Source organism: Dendrobates tinctorius, unplaced genomic scaffold (assembly GCF_039654945.1).
Source record: "Dendrobates tinctorius isolate UK_male_01 unplaced genomic scaffold, ASM3965494v1 ptg000090l, whole genome shotgun sequence".
Classification (NCBI taxonomy): Eukaryota; Metazoa; Chordata; class Amphibia; order Anura; family Dendrobatidae; genus Dendrobates; species Dendrobates tinctorius.
In genome coordinates this window covers 3,764,047-3,790,782 of record NW_027361758.1, presented here as the reverse complement: position 1 = coordinate 3,790,782, position 26,736 = coordinate 3,764,047, and the positions used below count along the sequence as shown (strand labels likewise).

The 26,736-nt window shown below is 46.1% G+C and overlaps 1 protein-coding gene across 2 annotated transcripts in view; it reads left to right on the top strand.

The window, feature by feature from the left end:
• VPS33A (VPS33A core subunit of CORVET and HOPS complexes) overlaps window positions 1–26,736 on the top strand; it is a 42,979-nt gene that overhangs the window by 4,893 nt on the left and 11,350 nt on the right. For both annotated transcript variants that reach the window (XM_073586012.1, XM_073586013.1), the window contains exons 4-8: window positions 3,830–4,019; window positions 4,326–4,442; window positions 6,074–6,248; window positions 7,873–8,066; window positions 14,842–14,968. In XM_073586012.1, the coding sequence (XP_073442113.1) occupies window positions 3,830–4,019; window positions 4,326–4,442; window positions 6,074–6,248; window positions 7,873–8,066; window positions 14,842–14,968 (803 nt within the window). The remainder of the gene's footprint in view (window positions 1–3,829; window positions 4,020–4,325; window positions 4,443–6,073; window positions 6,249–7,872; window positions 8,067–14,841; window positions 14,969–26,736) is intronic.

The following is a 26,736-nucleotide window of genomic DNA, read 5'->3' as shown; positions in this document are numbered from 1 at the left end:
CACAGAGATAGTTATAAGGGTTAAAAGTTGACCAGCGATTTCTCATTTTTGCAACACCATTTTATTTTTACGGACCACATCACATTTGAAGCCACTTTGAGGGGTCTATATGATAGAAAATACCCAAAAGTGACACCATTCTAAAAACTGCACCCCTTAAGGTGCTCAAAACCACATTCAAGAAGTTTATTAACCTTTCAGGTGCGTCACAGGAATTTTTTTGAATATTTAAAAAAAAAAAAAAAAATGAACATTTAACTTTTTTCCACAAAAAAAATACTTCAGGTTCAATTTTTTTTTTTTTTTTATTTTACCAAGGGTAACAGGAGTAATTGGACTGGAAAAGTGATTGTGAAATTTGTCCTGAGTACGCTGATACCTGATATGTGGGGGGGAACCACTGTTTCGGCGCATGGCAGAGCTCAGAATGGAAGGAGCGCCGTTTGACTTTTTCAATGCAAAATTGACTGGAATTCAGATCGTACGCCATGTCACGTTTGGAGAGCCCCTGATGTACCTAAACAGTGGATACCCCCCACAAATGACCCCATTTTGGAAACTAGGACCCACCCCCAAGGAACTTATCTAGATATGTGGTGAGAACTTTGAACCCACAAGGGCTTCACAGAAGTTTATAACGTACAGCGGTACAATTAAAAAATCATATTTTTTTTCCACAAAAGTGATCTTTTCACCCTCAATTTTTATTTTCCCAAGGGTAACAGGACCCTAAAAGTTAGTGTGCAATTTGTCCTGAGTACACTGATACCCCACATGTGGGGGTAAACCACTATTTGGGCGCATGGCAGAGCTCGGAAGGGAAGCAGCGCCATTTGACGTTTTTGGCTGGAATTGAGATCGGACACCATGTCCCGTTTGGAAAGCCCCTGATGTACCAAAACAGTGAAAACCCCCACAAATGACACCATTTTGGAAACTAGACCCCCCAAGGAACTTATCTAGATGTGTGGTGAGCACTTTGAACCCCCCCAGTGCTTCACAGAAGTTTATAACGCCCGGGCTTGAAAATAAAAAAAATCGTATTTTTTTCCACAAACATGATCTTTTAGTCACCAATTTTTTTATTTTCCCAAGGGTACCGGGAGAAATTGGACCCCAAAACTTGTTGTCCAATTTGTCCTGAGTACACTGATACCGCATATGTGGGAGAAAACTACTGTATGGGCACACGTCGGGGCTCGGAAGGGAAGTAGTGACGTTTTGGAATGCAGACTTCGATGGAATGGTCTGCAGTAGAGTTGAGCGACTTTGGTCGGATTGGGTTTCATGAAACAAAATTTGTTTCAGATGAAACTGGTCCGACTGGGGCAAAAAAAGTCGGAGTTTCGTCCGAAACCCGACCCCAATGCAAGTCAATGGGGAATAAAAGTCGGCATTGAGTGGATGAATGTCATCAAAGCCGACTTTTATTTCCCATTGATTTGCATTGGGGTCGGGTTTCGGACGAAACTCCGACTTTTTTTGCCCCAGTCGGACCAGTTTCATCTGAAACAAATTTTGTTTCATGAAACCCGATCCGACCAAAGTCGCTCAACTCTAGTCTGCAAAACAGTGAAAACCCCCACAAATGACCCCATTTTGGAAACTAGACCCCCCAAGGAACTTATCTAGATGTGTGGTGAGCACTTTGAACCCCCCCAGTGCTTCACAGAAGTTTATAACGCCCGGGCTTGAAAATAAAAAAAAATCATTTTTTTTCCACAAAAATGATATTTTTGCCCCCAATTTTTTATTTTCCTAAGGGTAACAGGAGAAATTGGACCCCAAAAGTTGTTTTGCAATTTGTCCTGAGTAGGCTGATACCCTATATGTGGGGGTAAAACACTGTTTGGGCGCATGGCAGAGCTTGGAAGGGAAGGAACACCATTTGACTTTTTCAACGCAGAATTGGCTGGAATTGAGATCAGACGCCATGTTGCATTTGGAGAGCACCTGATGTGCCCAAACAGTGGAAACCCCCCAATTATAACTCCAACCCTAACCCCAACACACCCCTAACCCTAATCTCAGCCCTAACCCTAATGGGAAAATGGAAATAAATACATTTTCTTTTAATTTTATTATTTTTCCCTAACTAAGGGGGTGATAACGAGGGGTTTGATTTACTATTTATGGCGGGTTTTATTTTTGGCAGCTGTCACGCTAAAAGACGCATTTTATTGTAAAAATTGTTTTTGCATCACCACATATTGAGAGCTATATTTTTTCCATATTTTGACCCACCGAGTCATGTGAGGTCTTATTTTTTGCGGGACGAGTTGACTCTTTTATTGGTATCATTTTCGGGCACGGGACATCTTTTTATTCTGATTTTTGGGACGCAGAATGAACAAAAACCAGCGTTTCATGAATTTCTTTTGGGGGGTGCGTTTACACCGTTCCGCCTGCGGTAAAATTGATAAAGCCCTTTTATTCTTCGGGTCAGTACGGTTACAGCGATACCTCATTTATGTCGGTTTTTTTTTATGTTTTGGCTCTTTTATGCAGTGAAAACAATTTTATATAAAATTATTTTTGCATCGCTTTATTCTGCGATATATAACTTTATTTTTTTGCTGATGATGCTGTACGGCGGCTCGTTTTTTGCGGGACAAGCTGAAGTTTTCAGCGGTACCATGGATATTTATATGCATCTTTTTGATCTCGCGTTATTGCACTTTTTGTTCAGCGGTATGATAATAAATCATTTTTTGCTTCGTTTTTTATTTTTTAAGGGATTTGTTAAAGGGGTTAACTAATGGGAGTTTTATAGGGCGGGTCTTTACGGATGTGGCGATACCAAATATGTGTACTTTTATTGTTTTTTTTTGTTTGTTTGTTTTTTAATTTAGCGATTTATTTTTACACTTTTTAAAAAAAAAAAAAAAAACTTTATTACATTGTCCCAGGTGGGACATCACTGTCCTGTGACAGATTGCTGATCTGTCACAGGCAGTGCTGCAGGCTTCCTCCTTGCCTGCGCTTTGTAGGCATGAGGAAGCCAGCTCCCTGCAGGCCCCCAAAGGTCCCCGTCGCCATCCTGGATCCGGGGACCTGCAGGGAAAGAGCCCCCCACAGCAGCGCTGACCCCGGTACACCGCGATCGTGTTTGATCGCGGTGTGCAAGGGGTTATCGTGTCGGGCGCCGCTGATGGCTGACGTAATATTCTGTCCATGGGAATTGGGTCCAGGGTCACATGGACGGAATATTACATCCATTGTAGGTAAGTGGTTAATCCTGTATTTCAGGTTTTGGGGTAGCACAGTGGCTCAGTGGTTAGCACTGTTGCTTTGCAGCACTGGGATCCTGGGTTCAAATCCCATCAAGGAAAACATCTGCAAGCAGTCTGCATGTTCTCATGTTTGTGTGGGGGTCTTAGGTTTCTTCCCACAGTCCAAAGACATATTGATAGGCAATTTAGACTGCGCTTCAATGGGGACAGTACCGGTAATGTCTGTAAACCAAAGCAGAATATGATGGCGCTATAGAAGCAAGAAAGAAAGAAACGTGCCCATTGTGTTTTTAGTCTCCAGGGTTGTGTAGTTGTGTGTTAATTTGTTTTTGATTTGCAAAGACAGGGCTTGGTGTGCTGCTTCTCCTACACTAAACTGCAAAGCTGGAAGTGAGAGGAATAGGGGAAGAGCCCTGCAGATCTGCGACTGACGCACATATTCGGGAACTGAATATTGTTCTGTCCCAAGTTCTTATTGCCACTTTGGTTTCTGTGCATCCATAGTGCTGCTATATATATTATATAACTTTTTTTTTTTGCCATTATAATAGCCAGGTAATGAATTATGTGATATTTTTGTTTTTTATTCCTAATAGAGAAGATAAAGGGCGTTCTAATCAACGGGATTTCCACATTTTATTTGTTCCTCGCCGTAGTCTGCTGTGTGAGCAGAGACTTAAGGATCTTGGAGTTCTTGGCTCGTTTTATCTTCGAGAAGAGTACCGCCTGAACTTGATCCCCTTTGATGGAGATCTGTTGTCTATGGAATCTGAAAATGCGTTCAAGGTAAGGTGATAGGAGCTCTGCTGGGGGAGATGAATGATCATGTCTTCCACTAATAAACAGGCCACAAAGAAGGCTGTCCAATATGTACTTCTTGTACCACTTCACACCAAGCATTGAAAAAGGTATGGATGCTTTGAGAAAAACCATAGGTGGTCTACTGTTATTGGTTCACTAAACTCCCAGGCTTTTAACCCTCGATGAAATGAATGATGCTTCTTACTGAATTAGCAATCGCATGCCAAAGTGTGGATCCATAAATCTTCATGCCGTAACTCACATCGCTCAAATAGTTCTTATTTCTACCAGGAATGCTACTTGGAGAATGATCAGACAACACTTTATCATGCAGCGAAGGGTCTCACCACTTTGCAGGCCTTGTATGGGACCATTCCTCAGATTTGTGGGAAAGGCGAGTGTGCCAGGGTAAGTGTGGACTGCAGGAAAGGTTACGTGTTTTCTTTTTGGGTGATGCCTGTCACTCTAGTATTCCAGTCTTTATAGATGAATTCCTTTCATATAAGACTTCAAATTTTATGTTATCTGATTCTGTATGGTAATTTTTATTTTTTTACTAATTTTAGTGCTTGAAGCATTTAGTGTTTAGAAAAGTAGTGGTTTACTCGGCAGCCTCAATGGAACACCAAGATGGGTACATTAAAATCTGAGCTTTTGAGGGAGATTTATTGTGCAGCTTATGGCAGTTTTAGGCCAGAGTCAAAGTACCGTATGTACAACACTCCCGAGTGCTATGCGATAAAACATCACACAGCTCTCAGCTCAGTGTTGTACTATGGGCCACTCACATCTGTGATTATTTTCTTATGCCGATTATGCATGAGAGAACAATGGCAGCGAGACTCTGCTCACTCACACCCATACAAGTCTATGGGTGTGAATGAAACATCGAACTGCACTCAGATGTCATTCCAGTGCAGTGCTATATACACGGAGACAGGTCATGGAGGCGATGGAGAAATTAGTTTCTCAATCTTCTCCGCACCTGTGCTGTGATCCCCTCATGCGAGAGGATCTGAGCACTGACACTTGGCTTCCGCTCACAGCAGAGCAGGAGCTGAGGGTCACTAGCATCTCGCATCGGATGCCATATTCAGGTGTGATTCCAGCCTTACTTTGATTTTGGCCTCTTCTTTTTGTGGGGTTTTTTGATTTGGTGGGGCGGGCCACCTTGAGAGCTACAGATATATTATAAATTACACCAGAATCTGACAAATTATAGCACAAATCTAAAACTGCTCATAACTGATCTTTAACTTTTGATGTTGTGCTCCATAAAGTGGTCAGAGAGCTTCAATGGTGGGTCATATAACACCAATGTTGTCTTTATGTGGTTGGTCTGTGTATACCAAGGATATAGTCGTAATACACTGACATTCGTTTTGTTTGTGGGGAGAGATTAAAAAAAATTGTATTTGTTTTTGCAGCCCCATAGATCTGGCTCAGGAGGTCTGCTCCAAAAGCAGTGTCTGCTGCGTTTGGAAGTCACGTGACTGCTGGAACCTGTGATTGGCTGCAGTAGTCAGAATAAAAGAACAAATCATCAGCGACATCTCTTATGATGCGCTCTTCTGGTCCCCTGACTGCTGCAGCTAATCACTAGCTTTAGCAGTCCTGTGACTTCTGAACAGAGCAGGCAGACCTCTGGAACTGACAGCACTGGATCCATGGGGCTGCTGGTAGGTGAATTGATTGGGTGGGGTTTTAGAAAAATAGTAAGTTTTCAAACACCGCTTTACCCCTGGCCACTTATTACATTCTGTCACTACAACCCCTATGTCCTTCTCCCGGGTACTGTACATACCTGTTTGATTTTTGTATACAAGTAATTTCAGACACAGAATTGACAGTTGTATTGTACCTGTCAGATATCACGCCAATATTTTCCTTTTTTGAGCAATGCTTCTCAAATACAGTCAGCTACTCCATTAGTTTTGCAAGCAATGAGCATCATGTTGGTATTTATCCTGTAGTAAGAGACTGCTAGGTGAGCACAATTTGGCATGATGCCACATGGCTAATTTTGGGTTTGCTTCTAGCATGTTGCCAATATGATGATCAGGATGAAGCGAGAGTTGGGTGGAAGCAACAACCAGATAACTCCAGTGTTTGACACCCTTTTGTTACTGGATCGGAATGTGGATTTGCTCACCCCACTGGCAACTCAACTCACTTATGAAGGACTTATCGATGAAGTCTATGGCATCCAGAATAGTAAGTGTGTAATGGCATTTTTGTCAGTTACAATGTAGAAGTTGAGGTTACAATTCCATATTCATAACCTATCGTCGGCCCAACCGACCCCCTGACAGTTAAAACTAAATAGGGAATTGGATGTAGGTCCTATATAAATGGAGCAATGGAGAGAGAGATACTAGAAACTGTTCCCAAATTATCTCCCTTTGAGGCTCAAATGCTCTCTCAAATATATTCGGAGTATACAAAACACCAAGCTTTTTATGCAAGATAGAATACCTCCATGATACAAAATGCCCTTGTTGTGGGATTGATGAGGCACATTTGATACATTTGATGTGGGAATATACACAGGCCCATTTTGGAATACAGTCCTCTCCTTGATAGAAAGGAGATCCCATTTCAAGCACACAAACTTGTATTTCACTGGTTTATATGCACAACCTTTCACTATTGGAGAGTTAAAGCGAAAGCTAAATAATCGGCTCCTCTTTCCAGCCAAATTTAAAAACATTTGGCGTCCTTGGCTTGATACTCCAGGGTCCCCTGCAAATCTTCTGGTTAGAGATTGTATATATTCTACGTTTGTCGTTAATCAAGTGTTTTTGGGGGGTTTTTTTGTTTTTTTTTCTTCCCCCTCTTTTCCCCCCTTGCAAACAAATTCTGTGCTCCTTTATTCTAGAACTGCCTTGTGAGAGAAAAATGGTCCTCCCTGGAATGTTTTGACTTGGGAAAGGGAGAGCTAGGAAATTGAAGTTCTGTTTTTGTCTTTTGTTTTAAAACATGGAATTATGTCATACATTATTAAATGGAAAACTTCTATATTTGGAGTTTTCACTAAAAATGATTTTTTTTCTTGAGGCCATGTCAAAAGCTGCCATTCTTTCCTCTTATTTAATTTCCATTGTTCCCCTCAGTAACTCTGCGTGTCTTGTAAATCCGCCATACGATTTCAAAGATGTGAGCCTTATTATTTAGTGCTAAGTTGTCTAATCTTTACTGATCTTCTCCTTTTGATAGGAGCATAAAAATTTAAAACCTAAAGGCCCCTTTACATTTAGCGATGCACCAGCGATCCCGACCATGATACGACCCGGTCAGGATCGCTGGTGCATCGCTAAATGGTCGCTAGTGAGCTGCCACACAGGCAGATCTCACAGCAATGCAGCAGCGATACAGCGGTCGTTGCTTACCTTTCAGACGCGGCGATCCTGACGTCCTCCCGTCCGCGTCGCTCGTCGGCGCCAGCAGGAAGCGCCCGACGAGAAATAGAGCTGCGCGATCAGCGATGGACAGCGGGGGAGCTGGTCGGAGGCAAGTATCACATATAGCGATATCGCTGCTGCGTCACCAAATCTGTGATGCTTTAGCGATATTGTTAGCGATATCGCTATGTGTAAAACCCCCTTTAGAAGGCCCATATCCTAAAAAGCATATGGAGGGTTAAAAAAATAAAAATCGTAATATATAAGCAGCAGGAATAAAATAAGGTAAAAAAACAGACCAAGTTTGACCTAGTGACAGGTGCCCTATAGCCACTAGCCATTGTAATTCCAGTACAAACAACTCATTTAGAGTTCAGCAACTTTGGTAAAGCAGGTTGTTCTATTATAGATATTTCCATTTTATGCATTTACAACAGGCAATGTGAAACTTCCCCCAGAAAAATTTGCTCCTAAGAATCAGGGTGAGGGTGGCAAAGAGCTCCCTACAGAGGCGAAGAAGCTGCTGTTAAATTCCGCTGAGGAATTATATGCTGAAATCAGGGACAAAAACTTCAACGCTGTGGGCTCAGTACTGAGTAAGAAGGCCAAAGTTATATCTGCAGCTTTCGAGGTAAAGTAGCATTTGTTTGATAAACCGGCATCCATCTATATTCTGCAAATATAATAAAATAAAGAAGTTTTTGAAGACATTGTAAGTATAACCCTTGGACTATTGGTATCAGATGCCCAGCATTTATAGCTTGATATCCTGACTGCTTTCCGTAGTCGGTTTTTGGGCACACCGACGTATATTGGGTAACGGCTGTGCCTAGCGCTGCAGTGTTTTATGCAGTATTATATACAGTGAACTATTAAAGGGGCATGTGTATTAATCTGACATTCCTGGCCTAACCTGAAGTGACATGCTAGCATTATGGGGACATCAGTCGAAGATAACTAGCATAAAGGACAGTAATCGGTCAATATAAATTCAGTTCGGGGACCTGTTGAATTTGGGTTTAAATGTTAATTATTCTTGTGATGTGTTGGCAAGGTTAACTCTATCTTTTCTGGTTTAAATACTTAGCCTGAAAAAAAAAAAAACAAAAAACCTGTAAGAGGTGATAATGAGATTGGATGCCCTGCTGAAACTGAAGGTTTTACAGCCAGGCATAATTATCCACTGCCTGCCAGGACTTGCCCACTACGTCACACCATGCATTCACTACACATGTGATTGCCAATTGTCTAGTGCAGATTTTCCAAACCTTAAATAATGGGCACGCTTTTCATATTCCAATCTGTTTAGATAAGATCAAAGCATTTTGAGTCCAGATCTTTTTCTCCTTCGTCTCATTGGGGGACACAGGTACTGTGGGTGTATGCTACCTCCATCTGGAGGCTGACACTAAGTAAACAACACAAGGTTAGCTCATCCTCCGCCGCATACACCCTCGCCCCGATTACGGGCGGAAACCAGTTTTTTGCTTGGTGTCTTTGGAGGCACACGTGTCTGGTTTCTCCAGACTTTCTTTTTTTTATTCTTCCCTTTCCATGAAGATAAGACAGGGGCGACAGCCCCTATTGAAAGGGGCCGATTTCCCCCCCCCCCCCCCAACCAACAACGGGCGAGCATGTGTTGAGTATCGTCCCCCAGACTTCTATTCTTGTTGTGCTATGAAGATTAGACAAGGGCAACGGATCCTATTGAAAGGGTCTGATTTCCCCAAACCATCAACGGGCAACCACGTACGAGTGTCCCTCCACGTATCCTCTCCCGCGACGTGGGACATTATGCCGGACTTAGCCCTGACCACCCCTAGGTATGGAAACCATGGGCTGTACAGAGGCACAAGATTAGTCCGTGCGGCCCCCACTGCTCCACCAACGCTAGACGGTGGTGCTGCAAGGCGGCGGACGGTCCCTCTCCTCACCCCCTGAAGGGGTTAGATGGAGCTAGGGTGCCTGCACCGTCCAGGATATCGCCCCCCTCTTCTACCTGGGGTCCGGATGGTGTGGAGGTTATGGTTGGGTAGGGCCCCGCAGCGTCCAGGGCCGTCGCTAGTCAGCAGAAGCGATGGATGGCTGTGCGGACAGTCAGGCCGGTTCTGGCGGCCAGGTGCAGGAGGTTCAGCGCTGCGTATTTCTTTCCCTTTCCTGACCGCCCTTACCCCCCCCGGTGCCTCTCCTCACGATGGATTGCTGCGGCGGATCAGACGTCGCACCTGACACGGCTTCGGCCTTAGGGTGCGGCGCCCTAAACGCCCGCTGCCACCCCTGTTGCGGCCGGATACTAAAAATCCAGACCGCGGCCGGTGGTAGGCCGTGGCCGGAAGTCCCGCCCTCCGGGCGCGATATCAGTTCCGGCGGCCCGGCCTGGGCGGGCACCAGATAAAATTGAGGCCCCGGCTTCGTGGCAGCATAGGCCGCGGCCAGAAAGCAGCGGTCGGGTAGCCCTCAGCAGTGACCGACGCCAGCGTTTGCAACGGGGGGACACAGGACCGGGTAAGCGCGATCCGGACCACTGGTGGCAGCCAAGGCTGCTCCTCCCCCTCCAGAGCCCCAAGTAGGGCAACATTAATGCCTGGTGGACACAATATGGCTGGGAAAGGGAAGGCACCCACGTTTCTTTATGCTGCATGCATCGCCTGTAGGTCGTCATTTCCGCGGGCACAGGGCAATAAATTATGTGAAGCCTGCGACTCCGAACGCGCCCAGGAGCCCTCCCCCGTGATCGAACCCGGGAATTCAAATTCTCCAGAATGGGCCTTGTCCCTATCGCAATTTATGGCTTCGCTAACAAAGGCAATTGAGTCTCTTCATGCCCCCGATAGGAGCAAGGATAGTGGCTCGCTGATCTGGGAGGGGTCCTCTGCCTCACAGGACCCTCCGGCCTGCAGGTGCCGCTCTCACTCCAGACAGACGCAAAGGAAACGAACACTCATGGTGTCGGCCGGCCCATCAGATGCCTCAGCATCAGTAAGTTCGGCGTCACGCTCACCTTCACCAGGTGTTGGGAGCGGGCAGAGTTCAGACTATGACTCGTACGAGCCACTGGACCTGGATCACCCGGGAAACGGTTAACAGCCTCATTGATATCGTTAATCAGACACTGGGAGTTGATGATGATGTCGCTTTGGCCTCAGGCCATAAGGTGTCCTTTAAGCGGGCTAAGCGACCGCAGAGAGTGTTTGGCACTCACCCAGAATTTGAGGACATAGTGCAGCGTCACAGGGAATGGCTGGATAGGCGTTTCTCGGGGCAAAAAACGATAGAGGCAAGATATCCATTTGCCCCGGAGCTCCATAAGAAATGGGCAGAATCCCCAGTGGTGGATCCACCGGTGTCACGCTTGGCCTCGAGATCCTTGTTATCGGTACCTAGTGGTGCTTCTATCAAAGACCCCACGAATTGGCTCATAGAGGGATTGGCTCGCTCAGTTTTTGAGGCATGAGGTTCAGCACTCGCTCCCTCGTTCGCGGCAAAGTGGGTAGCCAAGGCTATGATGTCATGGTCAGACTCCTTGGGCAAGGTCTTGCAGGATAGAGACCTGCTGGCAGAGGCAGAAGAGATTGCGAGTCAAATCGCGATGGCCGGTGACTACTTAATTAAAGCTTCCTTGGATGCGACCAATTGTGCGGCTCTAGCGGCCGCAAATGCGGTAGCCATTAGGAGGGCCCTATGGTTAAGGACATGGCGGGCCGATTCAATTTCCAAGAAGTCTTTGACTTCCCTGCCTTATCAGGGTGGCCGTTTGTACGGAGAAAAGTTAGACCGGCTCATCTCCGACGCTACCGGGGGAAAAAGCAGCTTCCTCCCGCAACAAAAGGTCAAGCAATCGTTTTGCCAGCCTCAGGCTCGGTTTCGGGCCTTTCACAACCCCGGGTGGACTGAAACGGCCAGCTCTGCCGCTCCAGGGTGTTCCAACCAGGATAGAGAGCGACAGTACTCATAGAGCCAACCCATTGGGGAGAATGCGTGCTCGCCAGCCCAGGGCGTGGGGAGCCAGGGCCTAGAGACCCTCAGCCAAATGACTCAGAGCACTTTTTAGGCGACATCAGCAGAGTGGGCGGCCGCTTGCTCTGCTTTCGCCAGGTCTGGGTCACGATAGCACACGACTCATGCGCAACGGAGTCATTATTCCCGTACCAGAGCACGAGAGGGGGCAGGGTTTTTATTCCAATCTGTTTGTGGTCCCCAAAAAGGACGGGACAGTCAGGCCGGTTCTGGACCTGAAGCTCCTGAACAGGTTCATCAGGATCAAACATTTCAGAATGGAATCTCTCCATTCAGTTATATCGGCTATGGGAATACTTGGCCTCGATAGGCATCTTGGATGTCGATCTGCACATACCCATTTTTCCATCACATCAGAGGTTTCTGCCATCAATGGCCGACATTTCCAGTTTGCAGCGCTGCCTTTCGGTCTAGCCACTGCTCCCAGAGTATTTACAAAGGTAATGGCAGTCGTGATGGCCGTCTTACACTCGCGGGGCATAGTCGTCTTGCCGTACCTAGACGACCTCTTGGTCAAGGCCCCTTCATTTCGAGCATGCGAGGAGAATGTCAGTATCACACTGGATACCCTCTCCCGCTTAGGATGGTTGGTCATCAGGAAAAAATCATCCCTTGTCCCTGCTCAGAGGATTTTCTTTTTTAGGGATGACTTTCGACACCTCCCGATGGTTGTTAATTCTTCCTCAGGACAAGGCGCTAGCGCTCCGGCAAGGAGTCCAGAAGCTTCTGCGGCCAGTCCCGCACACCATTCGGTTTGGGATGAGAGTGCTGGGGAAGATGGTGGCGGCAATAGAAGCGATTCCGTTTGCCCAATTTAATCTTCGCCCCCTACAGCACGCGCTCTTATTTTGGGACAGGAACCCGTTCGCTCGATCATCGATGCCGGCTATCCTCGCAGGTCAGACGGTCTCTGGAGTGGTGGACGAGGATGTCCTCCCTTTTGCAGGCGAAACCCTTTCCCCCAGATCACTGGCTAGTGGTCACGACCGACGCCAGCCTCCTCGGCTGGGGAACGGTTTTTCATCACCACACCACACAGGGACGATGGTCGCAGCGGGAGGCACGTCTCCCAATCAACTTGTTGGAAATACGAGCAGTTCGGCTGGCACTGCAACATTTTCAGCATCTTTTAAGCAGGGCGTCCGGTCCGGATTCAATCAGACAACACCACAGCGGTGGCTTGCGTAAATCGCCAGGGGGCACACGCAGCAGAGCAACCATGCGCGAGGTAGGACATGTGCTCCGCTGGCCCGAAAGGAACCATTCCGTGATATTGGCAGTCGACATTCCGGGCGTAGAAAATTGGGCGTCAGACTTCCTCAGCCGGCAGGGTGTCGCAGCGGGGGAATGGTCGTTGCATCCCGAGGTCTTCCTGCAGATTTGCCAACGTTGGGGGACTCCGGATGTGGATCTGATGGCGTCCAGAGTGAACGCCAAGGTGCCCGTGTTCGTCGCTCGGTCTCGGGACCCGCGAGCGATCGCGGTGGATGCGTTGGTTCTGCCATGGAACCAGTTTCGCCTTCCATACTTGTTTCCCCCGCTGCTCCCAAGGGTCATCAAGAAGATCAAAGCAGAAGGAGTTCCAGCAATTCTGCTGGCCACAGACTGGCCCCGTCGGGCTTGGTACGCAGATCTGGTGCAGCTGCTCGCCGACGTCCCATGGCGACTACCAGAGCTCCCAGATCTTCTGACCCAGGGTCCGATCTTCCACCCAAACTCAGGGACCCTGTGTTTGACGGCATGGCCGTTGAATCTTGGATCCTGACTCAGGCGGGGTTTAGCCGCAATGTGGTAGCCACAATGATTTGCGCTCGGAGGCGACCTCGGCAAAAATTTACCATCACACCTGGAAAGTCTTCTTTGATTGGTGTCGGGATCGTGGTTTTTCTCCACTAACTTTTTAGATTCCCAACAACTTGGCATTTCTCCAGTCAGGCCTAGATTCAGGTTTGGCCCCGAGCTCCCTTAGGAGACAGATATCGGCGTTGTCCATCCTATTTCAGCGAAAGATTGCTACCAATATGCAGGTGAAGACTTTCATCCAGGGAGTCTCCCACTTGGTGCCGCCCTATAGGGTGCCCCTGGACACCTGGGACCTTAATTTGGTCCCGAATGTTCTGGAGGAGGTGCCTTTTGAACCACTCCAAGAGGTTCCGTTGTCGTACCTTTCCCGGAAAGTAGTGTTCTTGATAGCTGTAACTTCCATTAGGCTAGTCTCTGAGTAGGCGGCCTTGTCCTGTCGTAGACTGTTTCTTACTTTCCACAAGGATAAGGTGGTGCTCAGACCAGCTCCCCCCTTTCTGCCGAAGGTCGTGTCCTCATTCCACGTTAATGAGGATATTGTCTTGCCCTCATCCTGTCCGGCTCCAGTAGATCGCGTGGAAAAAGTTCTTCACACGTTAGACCTGGTGAGAGCACTCAGAGGGTACGTGGCGCAGACAGCATCCTTCCGTCAGACGGACACGCTGTTCGAGCTCCCTGAGGGGCGCAGGAAGGGACTCGCAGCCTCAAAGTCGACCATAGCCAGATGGATCCGTCTAATGATTCAGGAAGCCTACCGCATCAGGGGGGCGCCGGTCCCAGCAGGGGTCAGAGCACACTCTACTCGAGCGGTGGGCGCCTCTTAGGCACCAGGCTTGATGGATCAAGTGTGCAAGGCAGCAACCTGGTCCAGCCTGCACACGTTTACCAAACATTATAATGTCCATACTCCGGCTTCGTCGGATGCGAGCCTGGGTAGAAGAATTCTCCAAGCGGCGGTGGCGCACTTTTGAACAGGAGGTGCATGTAGCTTGGATCGGTGAGTCATTCTCCCACCCAGGGACTGCTTTAGGACGTCCCACAGTACCTGTGGCCCCCAATGAGACTAAGGAGAAACATGGATTTTTGTGAGTACTCACCGTAAAATCCTTTTCTCCAAAACGCTCATTGGGGGGACACAGCACCCACCCTGTTAGCCAAGGTTGGCTCTAGTCTATTTAATTCGCATTTTTCTTTTTGATGTCAGGGTGGATCTCTTCCAGACATATTGTTATTTGCGTTAAGGCTGTTGTTTATCGTTGTTCTCCGACTGCTTTTGCACTAAACTGGTTTCCGCCCGTAATCGGGGCGAGGGTGTATGCGGCGGAGGAGCTAACCTTGTGTTTACTTAGTGTCAGCCTCCAGATGGCGGTAGCATACACCCACAGTACCTGTGTCCCCCAATGAGCATCTCGGAGAAAAGGATTTTACGGCGAGTACTCACAAAAATCCATGTTTCTGATCTTGAGTCCTTTCAGTTAAATGTTTTTATGTAAATTTCAGTTAAATTAGAAAAATTATGCAATTTGCTATTCTTCAACCTTTTAACATCTGGAACAAATTCTTTATTTTTACTTTTCCAAATGAAGGGAAGACACAATGCCAAAACTGTGGGTGAAATCAAGCAATTTGTCTCGCAACTGCCTCATATGCAAGCTGAACGAGCGTCTTTAGCAAATCATACATCTATTGCAGAACTTATAAAGGATATAACTAGTAAGTGCCAGTAATTTTTATTTTTTTCCCTTAACATTATCGTAGGGTTTTTCTGCTGCAAAAATTTTTTTTTTTTTTTTTTCTTTTAATGTATTTGAACTAATCAGAACTTTAAAAATAATAGTGTCAAACCATATTCTTATCTTTTCACCAAGGCTGTAATTGTGAGGTTGGAGCCACACAGTAATGTGAAAAGTTCTCTGGCAAGTTGCACAACCGAAAGATATCTTTCAACTTGATATCCTGTTGCTACTTTTTATAGTTGTGATTTTTGCTGTAAATACAACAGCTAAGTTGCAGACTAGTGGCATGTCGCTTGAAACTTGCATTGAAGTGTATGGCAAGTTTTATTGCTTCCAATGATGCAGAGTGAAGCCGTAGTCTTATCAGTACAATATTGGGATACAGATATTTTGATTGCTTTTTTTATTCTAATTTTTATGGGATGCCCAATGACTGACTACTTTGTTGTCTTGATTACTTTAAAGCGGACCTTCACCACATTTTTAATGTTCAACTTGACACTGTCATGGATGTGCTGCATTCTGCTGGCACCTGTGGTACATCTGAGATTAGAAGATTGCAGCAATTAGCAGAGCACAGGCCCTCTTTAAGTCTACACAGGCATTCATGAGTTAATAGGTTTCTTGTGACATTGAAAGGGTTTAGAGTTCCTCGTTATCATATAAACCTGTGTCTGGCTTCCCTACATGCGAGCAATAGAATCTTCATTCTGTTTCTGGCTTCATTGGAAAAAGTGTTCTGGAGAGTCACTCTTGTCTTCGTTATGAATACATCTACCTTCCCTTGTTTTTGTGTTGCTTTTCTGCCTTTTCGCTGTGCACCCATTTTACCTTTTGTATATTATCCTGTGTTTGTCATTTGATTGTGCCTTGGGTTTCCCCTGTCTGTCCAGCCGGTGATACCTTTTTAATCCTGCCCCTTTCCTCACTGGGCAGAGGGAGAGTGGGTGCTACATAGGATTTCGTAGGTGCACAGAGATGCGAGACCCTGGCATCTCCACCTTTAGTGGTAACCTTGGGATTAGTGATGGACTAGGGCTTCCCTAGACTAAGGGCAGTGTAGGGTCCCTCCTCGCCGGTTTCCTACGGTCAAAGGATGCACCATTGGCCTTTTTAATTTTCTTAGTGTTGATTCAATTAGGACCTAAGTAGTTTACACAAATTTCCCTTAAATCTTATTTCATATGTATTAAAAAATAGCCTGTGTGAACACACTAAAACATAATCCCAGATCCACTTGACCAGAATCAGGATCAGATTGACTTGATAGGTCACAGTACCTGTGTGGGTTTTGTAGGCGGGATCTTGACCTACTTTCTGTCGGAGGTTCGAACCCCAGGGTCATGACAGTGGCGCCCCCCGCTCAACGTCGGCTATCCCTATATTTCCCTCACCTCTTTGGTATCAGAATAAAGAAAGGAAAATAGGCGCGTAATTCAATTCAACATTCCTCTCAAAATTAAGCCAGACATTTAAATACACCATATAGGTATATGGTTTCAGCTTTTATAGTTGGTTTTAGAGCTGATAGAAAATGTACAATGTTGTATCATGCTGCAGGTACAAAACCATCTCTTAAAGAATATGCCTAGGAACTCCTCCTATCTAATAATGTGTTGAAAGAAGAATAGTCACCCTAAATTCATGGGTGAGAAACTGACCCTAGATAATGCCCCTGCCTGACAGTGGAGGTTGGCACCCTAGAATCAAAGGAATGGCGCCCCATGCTCCTCGACGGCTCACCCTAGTCCTCCCTTACCTAACAAGTTACAAGAGATACTCCTAGGGACAGGATATAGGTATTCTCCCAGCCCTGTACATGATACTCATTCAAAGCAGGGACCATCCCTCTATGGAAATTGAGAAGTTCCTTAATGAGAAAATGTCACTTTATATAATATTACATTCAAAAGCATAAGTGTCCTGTAGATGGTACAGATCCAACTATTTGGACATAAAAATAATCCATCCTTCATATAAAAAATAGTGGTATGTGTCAAAGGTTAATGCATCACATGTCGTGCCTCTACATATTACCCCTTTATGATGCCGGGTTCATCAGGAAGCAGTGGTTAAGGAGCTCTTCAGTATTGTAACGAAGTCCTGCTGAAAAAGGTGTAATTCTCTAATCCCCTCCATGACAGCACACAGGAGGTTGCCTCCCCATCCTAATTAGGGACAGGAAACGAGGTTTAAATAGCCCTTTCCTCAATCTCCATTGTTTTTCTGTCCCTAAGGGATGAAGAGGTGTTCCGGACCGCTCCCCCCACAGCTGCTCCTGCCTTGGGCAGGACCGCACTGTCCTCCGGCACCTGCTGGCAATGCTGGATGGTGAAGAAACGGCTGGGGCCTCCTGTAGCCCCCTCCCCAGCCTCGTAGCTTCTGTCCCCCTCCCGCCTGAATGCCGGCGGTGGCTTCCGCATTCTCCGGCAGTCCTGGGCATGCACAGGAAGTGTCGTACACTGCCAAGAGAGAAGGCACAATGTGACTTCGCCCTGCGTTCCATTTGAACATTTCAAACCGGGGAAGGCGCCAGAAGACAGGTCCTATCACAGAGGGGGAGAGATCTCATCCTATTGGATGAGAAGAAGCGCTGGGTCTCGGTTCCTGTGTAAAAGGACCCTGACTGAAGACTCCATAAGGTACGACTGAGGTTCTAAATGATGGATGTTCCTTCTCTTAGCGCTGGGCTCTGCAGACGCAGATCTAACCCTGGCCCAGTGAGTATACCTGGTAAGGGTAAGCCCTTTGGTACAGGATCAATCCTTATGGAAGTTTCCCTTCTCTCTTCTAGGGAGTCAAGGATCCTGCACCAAAATCAAGGGAAAAAATTGCAAATGCGCCATCTGCAGTAAAAAAAAACAAAAAAAAAAAAACCGCGTCCCATCTGACTATAGAAAAGCTTTGTCAGCTATGTACGGAGAAAATTGTCCGGGAAGAACAGCCATTCCTGAAGGAGTGAGAGGGATGGTACGACAGGAGATAGTCGTCCCTAGCTACCTTCTCCCAGTCCTTTTGCAAGGGGCCATTCTGTCTCCAAGAGGAAATGTGCCCCTGAGGATTGCTCTGACTCAGAAGCTGAAATATCATCCTGAAGAATGTGCGGAAGAAAGTGAACTTACTCCGAGTCATACAGAGGATAATTGTTCTTTTCCCTTCTCCCATGACTGCACCACCTGAGAGAGGGTATCCGTCCATGAGAACAGAAAACCTACTGAATAAAAAGGCGGTACCTCTCCTCTGCATCAGTTTGGTTTCCTGTCCTTGTGGGAACCTGCAGAATGAAGCGGTACACTTACCCGGGAGGGTGTCCGGAAACTCAGGATGCCGTCTGCGGGTGAGGTAACGCCAACTGGGAGGTTGGTGCAGCGCCTCTTGTGCAAATCTCCTGCCGACACAGGTCCCAGGTTTGTGCGCACTGGGGATTGCAGGAGCGCCCCAACGATGTGTGCCAGAACGCGCATCCGGGTCTGTGCGTGGTCAGTGACGCTGGAGGGAGCGGACTTCACCTGGAGCCGACTGCACCGGAAAGCGAGGTCGCCAGGGTCTGCATGGGACGCTTGAGGAGATCCGGCGTGTCCTATTGACGTAGCGTGCCGGGGACGTCAGCGGCCATCTGGGTCTGCGCATGTGCAAGGCTAGAGAATCACTTGCACCCAGCTCACCAAATTTAAAACCTCAGGAGGGGGCGGGGCCACCCGACATTTAAAGGGAAGTGCCCAGGAAGATGGTGGCATTTCCTGCAGCATCCAGACCATGGATGAACTACAGCAGCAGCCACCACCACTATCACCATCTTCGCTGCAGTCGACACAGGAGCCTTTTCAGCGCCACCAGCAGTGTTGGGAAGGGTGCAATGACATTGGTACAGGCAGCAGGACCAGCCTGAGGAGCAAGGCAGGTCATGAGCCCACCGCCAGGGGGAGACGTTCTTCGGAACCAGCTCAGCCTCCGTCTCTTGTTCCGTAGTAGATGATCACTCACCATTCAGCTGATCAACGTGAATGTGCACTGTACTAAAACAGGCCCCCCTTTCTCTGTTTTTCGTTAATAGGGAAGACCACTGAAGCGTAGCTCCAAGCAGAATAGGGAGTGCGCCCTATGCAAGTGGGATCTACTCTTTATAAGAAGAGACTCAGCCCTGAGTGTATACAGCAGACTATCTCAGAGCAATCCCCTGGGTTTACTATGGACCTAAAAACCATCATTAGATTGGAGGTGCAGGAGTCTGTCATCAGAGTCTGAAGGATTGGTGGAGTTCGGAATGGGGGGGGGATCAGTTCGGGCCTGGTGGAACCATCTTCCTCTTCCAATAAGGGGGGGGTCAGTTCGGACCTGGCGGAACCATCTTCCACTTCCAATAAGGGGGGGTAGGCCCCGCTTCCCAATGGAGGATACCGACAGATTGGTTAAGTCCACTATGGGCATTTCTGATCCCAAGTCAAAAAGATCCTGGAAATCTGAAAGCCTATTCCACCAGGGCAATGGCGACCTCCTGGGCTGAAAAAGCGAAGGTGTCCATCAACAAGATATGTAAGGCAGCCACATGGTCTTCCCCCTTCCACCTTCTTTAGACACTCTCTCCTCAAACTGTCCTCCTCTGTTGACCTGTCCTTTGGGAGGAAGGTATTGCAAACGGTAATCCCTCCCTAGGGTGCTTTGATCTATTTAAATCTCTCAGGTGGTGCTGTCATGGGAGAAGGGAAAAAATCTTAGTTACTTACCGGTAACGGGATTCTACAGAGCCCATGACAGCACCTCATATCTTCCCTTCCCCGCTTTGTCACTTGTGGTGTCACTTTTAAGGGTGTTAAGAAAAATATATTTGGTGATGGTTATGTTACTAACTGTCTGGAGGTCCCCTCGTGCTCTGAAACCAAACTGATGTGGAGGAGAGGTACCACCTTTTTATTCAGTAGGTTTCCTGTCTTGGTGGGCGGATACCCTCTCAGGTGGTGCTGTTATAGTCTCTGTAAAATCCCATTACCGGTAAGTAACTAAGAGATATATAGATAGATATATATATATATATATATATATACTCACTGGCCACTTTATTAGGTACTCCATGCTAGTAACGGGTTGGACCCCCTTTTGCCTTCAGAACTGCCTCAATTCTTCGTGGCAGAGATTCAACAAGGTGCTGGAAGCATTCCTCAGAGATTTTGGACCATATTGACATGATGGCATCACACAGTTGGCGCAGATTTGTCGGCTGCACATCCCTGATGCGAATCTCCCGTTCCACCACATCCCAAAGATGCTCTATTGGATTGAGATCTGGTGACTGAGGAGGCCATTTGAGTACAGTGAACTCATTGTCATGTTCAAGAAACCAATCTGAGATGATTCGAGCTTTATGACATGGCGCATTATCCTGCTGAAAGTAGCCATCAGATGCCTGTTCTTAGCTGAGAGGAGTGGTACCCAGTGTGGTCTTCTGCTGCTGTAGCCCATCTGCCTCAAAGTTCGACGCACTGTGCGTTCAGAGATGCTCTTCTGCCTACCTTGGTTGTAACGGGTGGCAATTTGAGTCACTGTTGCCTTTCTATCAGCTCGAACCAGTATGCCCATTCTCCTCTGACCTCTGGCATCAACAAGGCATTTCCGGCCACAGAACTGCCGCTCACTGGATTTTTTTTCTTTTTCGGACCATTCTCTGTAAACCCTAGAGATGGTTGTGCGTGAAAATCCCAGTAGATCAGCAGTTTCTGAAATACTCAGACCAGCCCTTCTGGCACCAACAATCTTGCCACGTTCAAAGGCACTCAAATCACCTTTCTTCCCCATACTGATGCTCGGTTTGAACTGCAGGAGATTGTCTTGACCATGTCTACATGCCTAAATGCACTGAGTTGCCGCCATGTGATTGGTTGATTAGAAATTAAGTCTTAACACACAGTTGGACAGGTGTACCTAATAAAGTGGCCAGTGAGTGTGTGTATGTATGTATGTGTGTGTGTGTGTATATATATATATATATATATATATATATATATATATATATATATATATATATATATATATATATATATATATATATATATTCATTCTCTAAATATATAATTTTTTTTTTTTTTTTTCTCTGAGGATATGGAGGAACTACTGCTGGCAGTCAGGAATATGATGGAAGTTGAGGAGAAACCATTTCGCACAGTCCATGATGAGATGTTCAGTGGTCTGAATGAAGGAATATGGGTTTTCCCATCCATGACATCATCCAATATTTAATCCTGGATGAATGGGAATTCCCAGAAAGGAAGCTGAACGTCCCAAGTGATAAGAATTGCTTTCCTCTAGATGAAATCCCTAAAGTGGATATCAAGGTGGCTAGAGTAGCCAAAAAAACTACTTTACCCTTTTGAGAGGACTCCTCTAAACTTAAAGATCCACTTGACCGCAAGATGGACAGCTTATTGAGGTAGTCTTGGGAAGCATCGGCGACCTCCTTAAAGGCAAATGTCACATCAGCCTGTATCACGAGAACCCCTTTTTTCTGGTTGCAACAACTGGAAGACCATATTAGGGGTGGAACCCATTACCTCTCCTACAGAAAGCTGCTGATTTCCTTGCAGATGCCTCTGCTGAGTCAGTTCGCATTGCTACTAGGATGTCGGTACTTTCCAACACCACCCGAAGGGCACTATTGTTTAAGATGTGGAGTGGAGACATCCTATCAATGTCTAAACTATGCTCTACTCCCTTCAAAGGAGAATACGTGTTTGGTCCTGCCCTGGATGAATTACTGGAGAAGGTGACCGACCAAAAAGAAAACTCTTCCTGTGCCAAAAAAAGACCACCAAGAGGTCATTTCCACCACCTCCAAACTCTGACCCCTCAATACAGAGGGAAAGGTGAAACCCAGGCAGTGGAGCTACCCAAAAGGGGGTAAAAGAAATATTTTTCATAATCCCTGTTCAGATAGAAAATGACGCCAAACGAGGCTTTCAAACTACGGTACCTTTCAAGATGGTGGGAGGTAACATCACACCACAAAATCCTGGACCCAGTCAGAAGAGGAGTAAAAATATAATTTTCCTCCTTTCCCCCACAAAGACTAGAGGTGACATCTTTTATCTTCAAGGCTACAGAAAATTCTGTACACAGAACTCCAGCAAATGCTATCATCTGCGGTAATAACATCTGTTCTGGATGCAGAGTAAGGCCAAGGTCATTACTCTCGGGTGTTCTTTATGAAGAAGCTGAGTGGAGATTACCGGGTTATCATCAACCTGAAACTGCTGAATCAATACATCGTGTATTGATGATTCAAAGTGGAGTCTGTTAAAACTACAGTCCCATTGATCAGGAAGGACTTCGCCATGGCCACCATAGACCTCCAAGAGGCATACTACTATGTAACCATTCATCCAAGCTACCATCGGTATCTGAGGTTTGCGGTCAGGAGGTGTGTCACTTCCAGTTCAAGGTCCTTCCCTTCGGCATATCATCTGCACCTGAACATTCACAAAGATTAAGGCGGAAGTAGTGGCCTTTTCAGGAAAGCAAGACATCTGCATCGTTCCCTACCTGGACGACCACCTCATCATGGCTCCTTCCAGTGCTACTCTAAGAGGGCATCTTCATTTAGTTCTACATACCCTAACCTCTTTAGGCTGTATCATAAATTGGGGGAAATCAGACCTGAACCCATCAACCGAGAGTATTTTTAGGAATCTTCCTAGACTCCCAAAATTAAAAAAAAAACCAAACCTTTCTTCCGGTCACCAAACAATTATGCATAAGATCAAGGGTTCGGACCCTAAAAACCCTAGAGAGGAAGAACCTAAGATTTGCAATGTCAGTCCTGGGATCAATGACATCATGTATTCAGGCAGTTCCCTGTACCCATGCTCACTCAAGGATCCTCCAAAAATTTATCCTTTCTCACTGGGACACTCGGTACAAAAATCTTTTTTCCTCGAAATGTAAAACTATCCCTCAATTTGTGGCTCAGCCGAGAAAATTTTGCAAAGGGAATACCTTGGATCCAATATTCAGTGTCTTTAGCAACAACAGATGCCAACAAACGTGGTAAGGGAGCGGTGACATCTTGGAGTCTTCAGGGAATCTGGCCCAAAAAGATGGACAACCGTTCCTCTAATTTCAGAGAATTGAGAGTGGTAGAGGGAGGCCCTAAGAGCAGCAAAACCAATACACCAGGGAACCCATGTCCGAGTTTACTTCGACAACATGACCACTGTGGCCCATCTACATCATCGGGCAGCACAAAATTCGAGAGTCTGCAGCAGGACTCAAAGAATTTTCATTTGGGCATAACGTCACCTCCTGTCTTTATCGGTTCTTCACCTAAAAGGATCCGACAACGTTGAAGCAGACTTTCTGAGCAGGTCGGATATAAACCCAGGGGAATGGAGACTCGGTACGAGAGTATTTCAGTTAAGAACCAAAAATTGGGGTCTCCCGGAAGTTGACCTGTTCACAATCCAAGAACGCAAAAGTAGATAATTATTCCTCCATAGATCCGAGCGAAACCCAACCAAAGGTGGATGCTTTCTCTCACCTGTGAAGTTTCAGGTTGGCCTACGTGTTTCTTCCAATTCCGGTGTTGCCAAATACTCTGCAACAGTGGACAGGGTCAAAACCATCCTGATTGCCCCTCTCTGGGCAAAGAGGAGCTGGTTCAAGGCTCTGAAACTTCTGAGCTCAGAAGAACCTCTGACCCTGCCACTGGACCCATGACCTTCTACGTCAAGGTCCCATTTTTCACCCGGCTCCCCACAGCCTACGCTTGGCAGCCTGACTTCTGAAACCACAATCCTGAGAGCCAGAGGCCTCTCAGATGCTGTCATATCCACTTTGCAAAAAATTTGGAAACAAGTCACAAATGTCATCTACTCCAAAGTATGGAAGACCTTCATAGTATAGTATGGATCCACTCCCATCAATCCTTTTCACCCTGACGTGGCAAAAACTTCCTACAGGACGTTATATCAAAAGGACTAAAATCCAGTACCTTGAAAGTCCAGGTGTAGGCCCTGAGATCAGAACCTGGCAGACCACCAGTGGATAAGGAGGTTCATGTTCGCTGCCTCCAAAATCCGTCCAAGGAAATCCAACATAATTCCATCTTGGGAATTGAATAAAGTGCTGAATGGTCTCTAACTATTCCACCATTTGAGCCTATGGACCAGGTCCAGATAAACAAACTATCCTGGAAAGCAGCACTACTTGTAGCCATTACAACAGAAGGAATGGTGGGCAAGATTCAGGCCCTATCCGTTCGGGAACCTTATTTAAGAATTCTGGATGACAGAATAATCTGCCTAGACCTGTCATTTTTGCCAAAAGTGTCATCTGACTTCCACAGGTCCCAAGAAATGATTCTACCCTTCTGTGACAATCCAAAGGACAAGAGAGAAACAGGATTCCATTCTCCCGATGTTCCACAGACTATTCTCTACTTGAGTCAAACAAAACCTTGGAGGAAGGATCAGAATCTTTTTGTCCAGTATGGTGGACCAAACAAGTGAAAGAGAGCCTCCAAGAGCTTTCTGGCTAACTGGATAAAAAAAGCAATCACGGACACTTATAGGTCCTGACTTCTATCTCCTCCAGAATCCCTAAAGGCCCATTCCACTAGAACTATCGCAGTCTCCTGGGTAGAAAGGGCCAATGCATCCATCGAGCAGAACTGCAGAGCTGCTACCTGGTCCTCGGTCCACACCTTCACTTTGGCAGGGAAGTCCTCCAGGTTGTTGTCCCTCCCTATCCACTATTCTTTGGTATTTCTTCTGTGTGCTGTCGTGGATTGGATTAGAGAAAATAGAATTACACTTACCGGTAATTTGGTTTCTAAGACCCTTCATGACAGCACGGGTAATTACCCACCCCCCAATAAAGTTATGTTCTATTTAATTCCTTAGTGTAAATAACTCGAGCATTCATTCTGTGTGGTCCTTGGAAAACACTGAGGATTGAGGGAACGGGAGGGCTATTTAAACCTCTTGTTCCTGTCCCTAATTAGAATGGGGAAGAAACCTCCTGTCTGCTGTCGTGGAGGGTCTTAGAAACCAAATTACCGGTAAGTGTAATCCAATTTTATTTTTAGGGGCATGTATGTAAACTAAATATTGGCCTGTTTGCAGAATAAAATGTGGTTTTATGTATGAATTGTTAATTCTACCTGACAGGTTATATAAAACGTGTAGTCATGTGATACTGATGACATCACAGGGCCTTCTGCATCTCTAAGTTGCTTCCTGTTTATGATGGGTTAGCGTCATACAGGAGGTAAAATTTCACCCCAATGAAAACTAATAGCACCCACTTGGACTTAACTCCACAATGAATAGGCAAAATGTAGAAGAACGTTTTATTCCGCTCCTGTTAAATTGTGTCCATTTCTTTTTTTAAACCAAAGATTTTTATTATATTCAAATGTCGTTATAATTACATTCAAGCAAAGCTTTCAAATCATCTCCATTGCATATAGAAGAATACACGACATTCAATTTCCTCCCCGTCATAAAAAAGAAGATAACCTAACCCGACCTCCTCCCTCCCCCCCCTTCCCAACTGCAATACAGACTTTCTCAATGTGATTGTCTCCACTGTAACCACATGGCCCAGAGTTTTTCAAAGTGAGCTTCCGTATGTCGCCTTCTATAAATTCTCTCCTCCAATCGGATTACGTTATTCACACGGATAACAAACTCCCCAGTCGTTGGGGGTTCAGCATCGATCCATTTTTGAGCTATCAGCTTACGGGCAATATATAAGAGTTTTGCTATGATGGACTTATAGGCATTCCCCACCGACACCTCCTCCACATACCCCAACACACACGTTACTGGGTCCCTTCCTATATCACATCGGTATATCTTCTCAACAAGCCCTATAACCTCCTCCCAGTATAATGAAAGTCTTGGACAAGACCAAAGCATATGGAGCATTCCCGCAGGTTCATACCCACATCTTGGACACTCAGCATTATCCCTCAAGCCCATTTTCCTCATAAGTTCTGGAGTCTTATATGTTCTATGTACAATATATATTTGCGATATCCTACCTGGCTCACTCAAAGAGAGTTTAGGTATATACTCTAAAATAGACTCCCATGTGTCATCTACTATTTCCCCCACTTCTCTCTCCCATTTAGATTTTACTGTTAGAGGAAACCCAGTCAAGTAAGAATATAATAAATCTCTATAGATGGTAGATATAACACCTCTCGTACCCCCGGACGCACACACATAGTCCAATACCACATCCCTCTGCACCGTCATATTCATTATCTGTTTCTGCGCTTGAAATGCATGCCTGAGACCAAAATATCGAAATTCCCCACTACATGGGAGTCCAAACTCTTCTTTCAAAACAGTAAAAGACTTGATCTCAGACCCCTCCAATAGTTGCCACACATATTGCAAACCTCTCCTCTCCCAATCAATAAAGTCCTTCAGTTTGTATAGTTCAGAAAGGTTCACATTATCCCAGATAGGTGTGTATGTCGTCAATTCCTCAACTCTTCTAAGAATTTTGATATGTTGCCATATTTTGTGCATTAGTCCAAATGTGGGCATGTCCTTCCCTAATCTCCCAAAGTTTCCTGCTTCTAGACTCTGTACCAATGTTCTCTTGTTGGTCAGTTGGGCCAAAACTCTCCCCATAACACTCAAGTTCCCCTCCTCTCGCCAACCCCTAAAGTGCTGCCCCTGCGTTGCCACAAAGTATATCCATGGATTTGGCGCCGCCAACCCACCCTCTTCCTTCCCCCTTTGC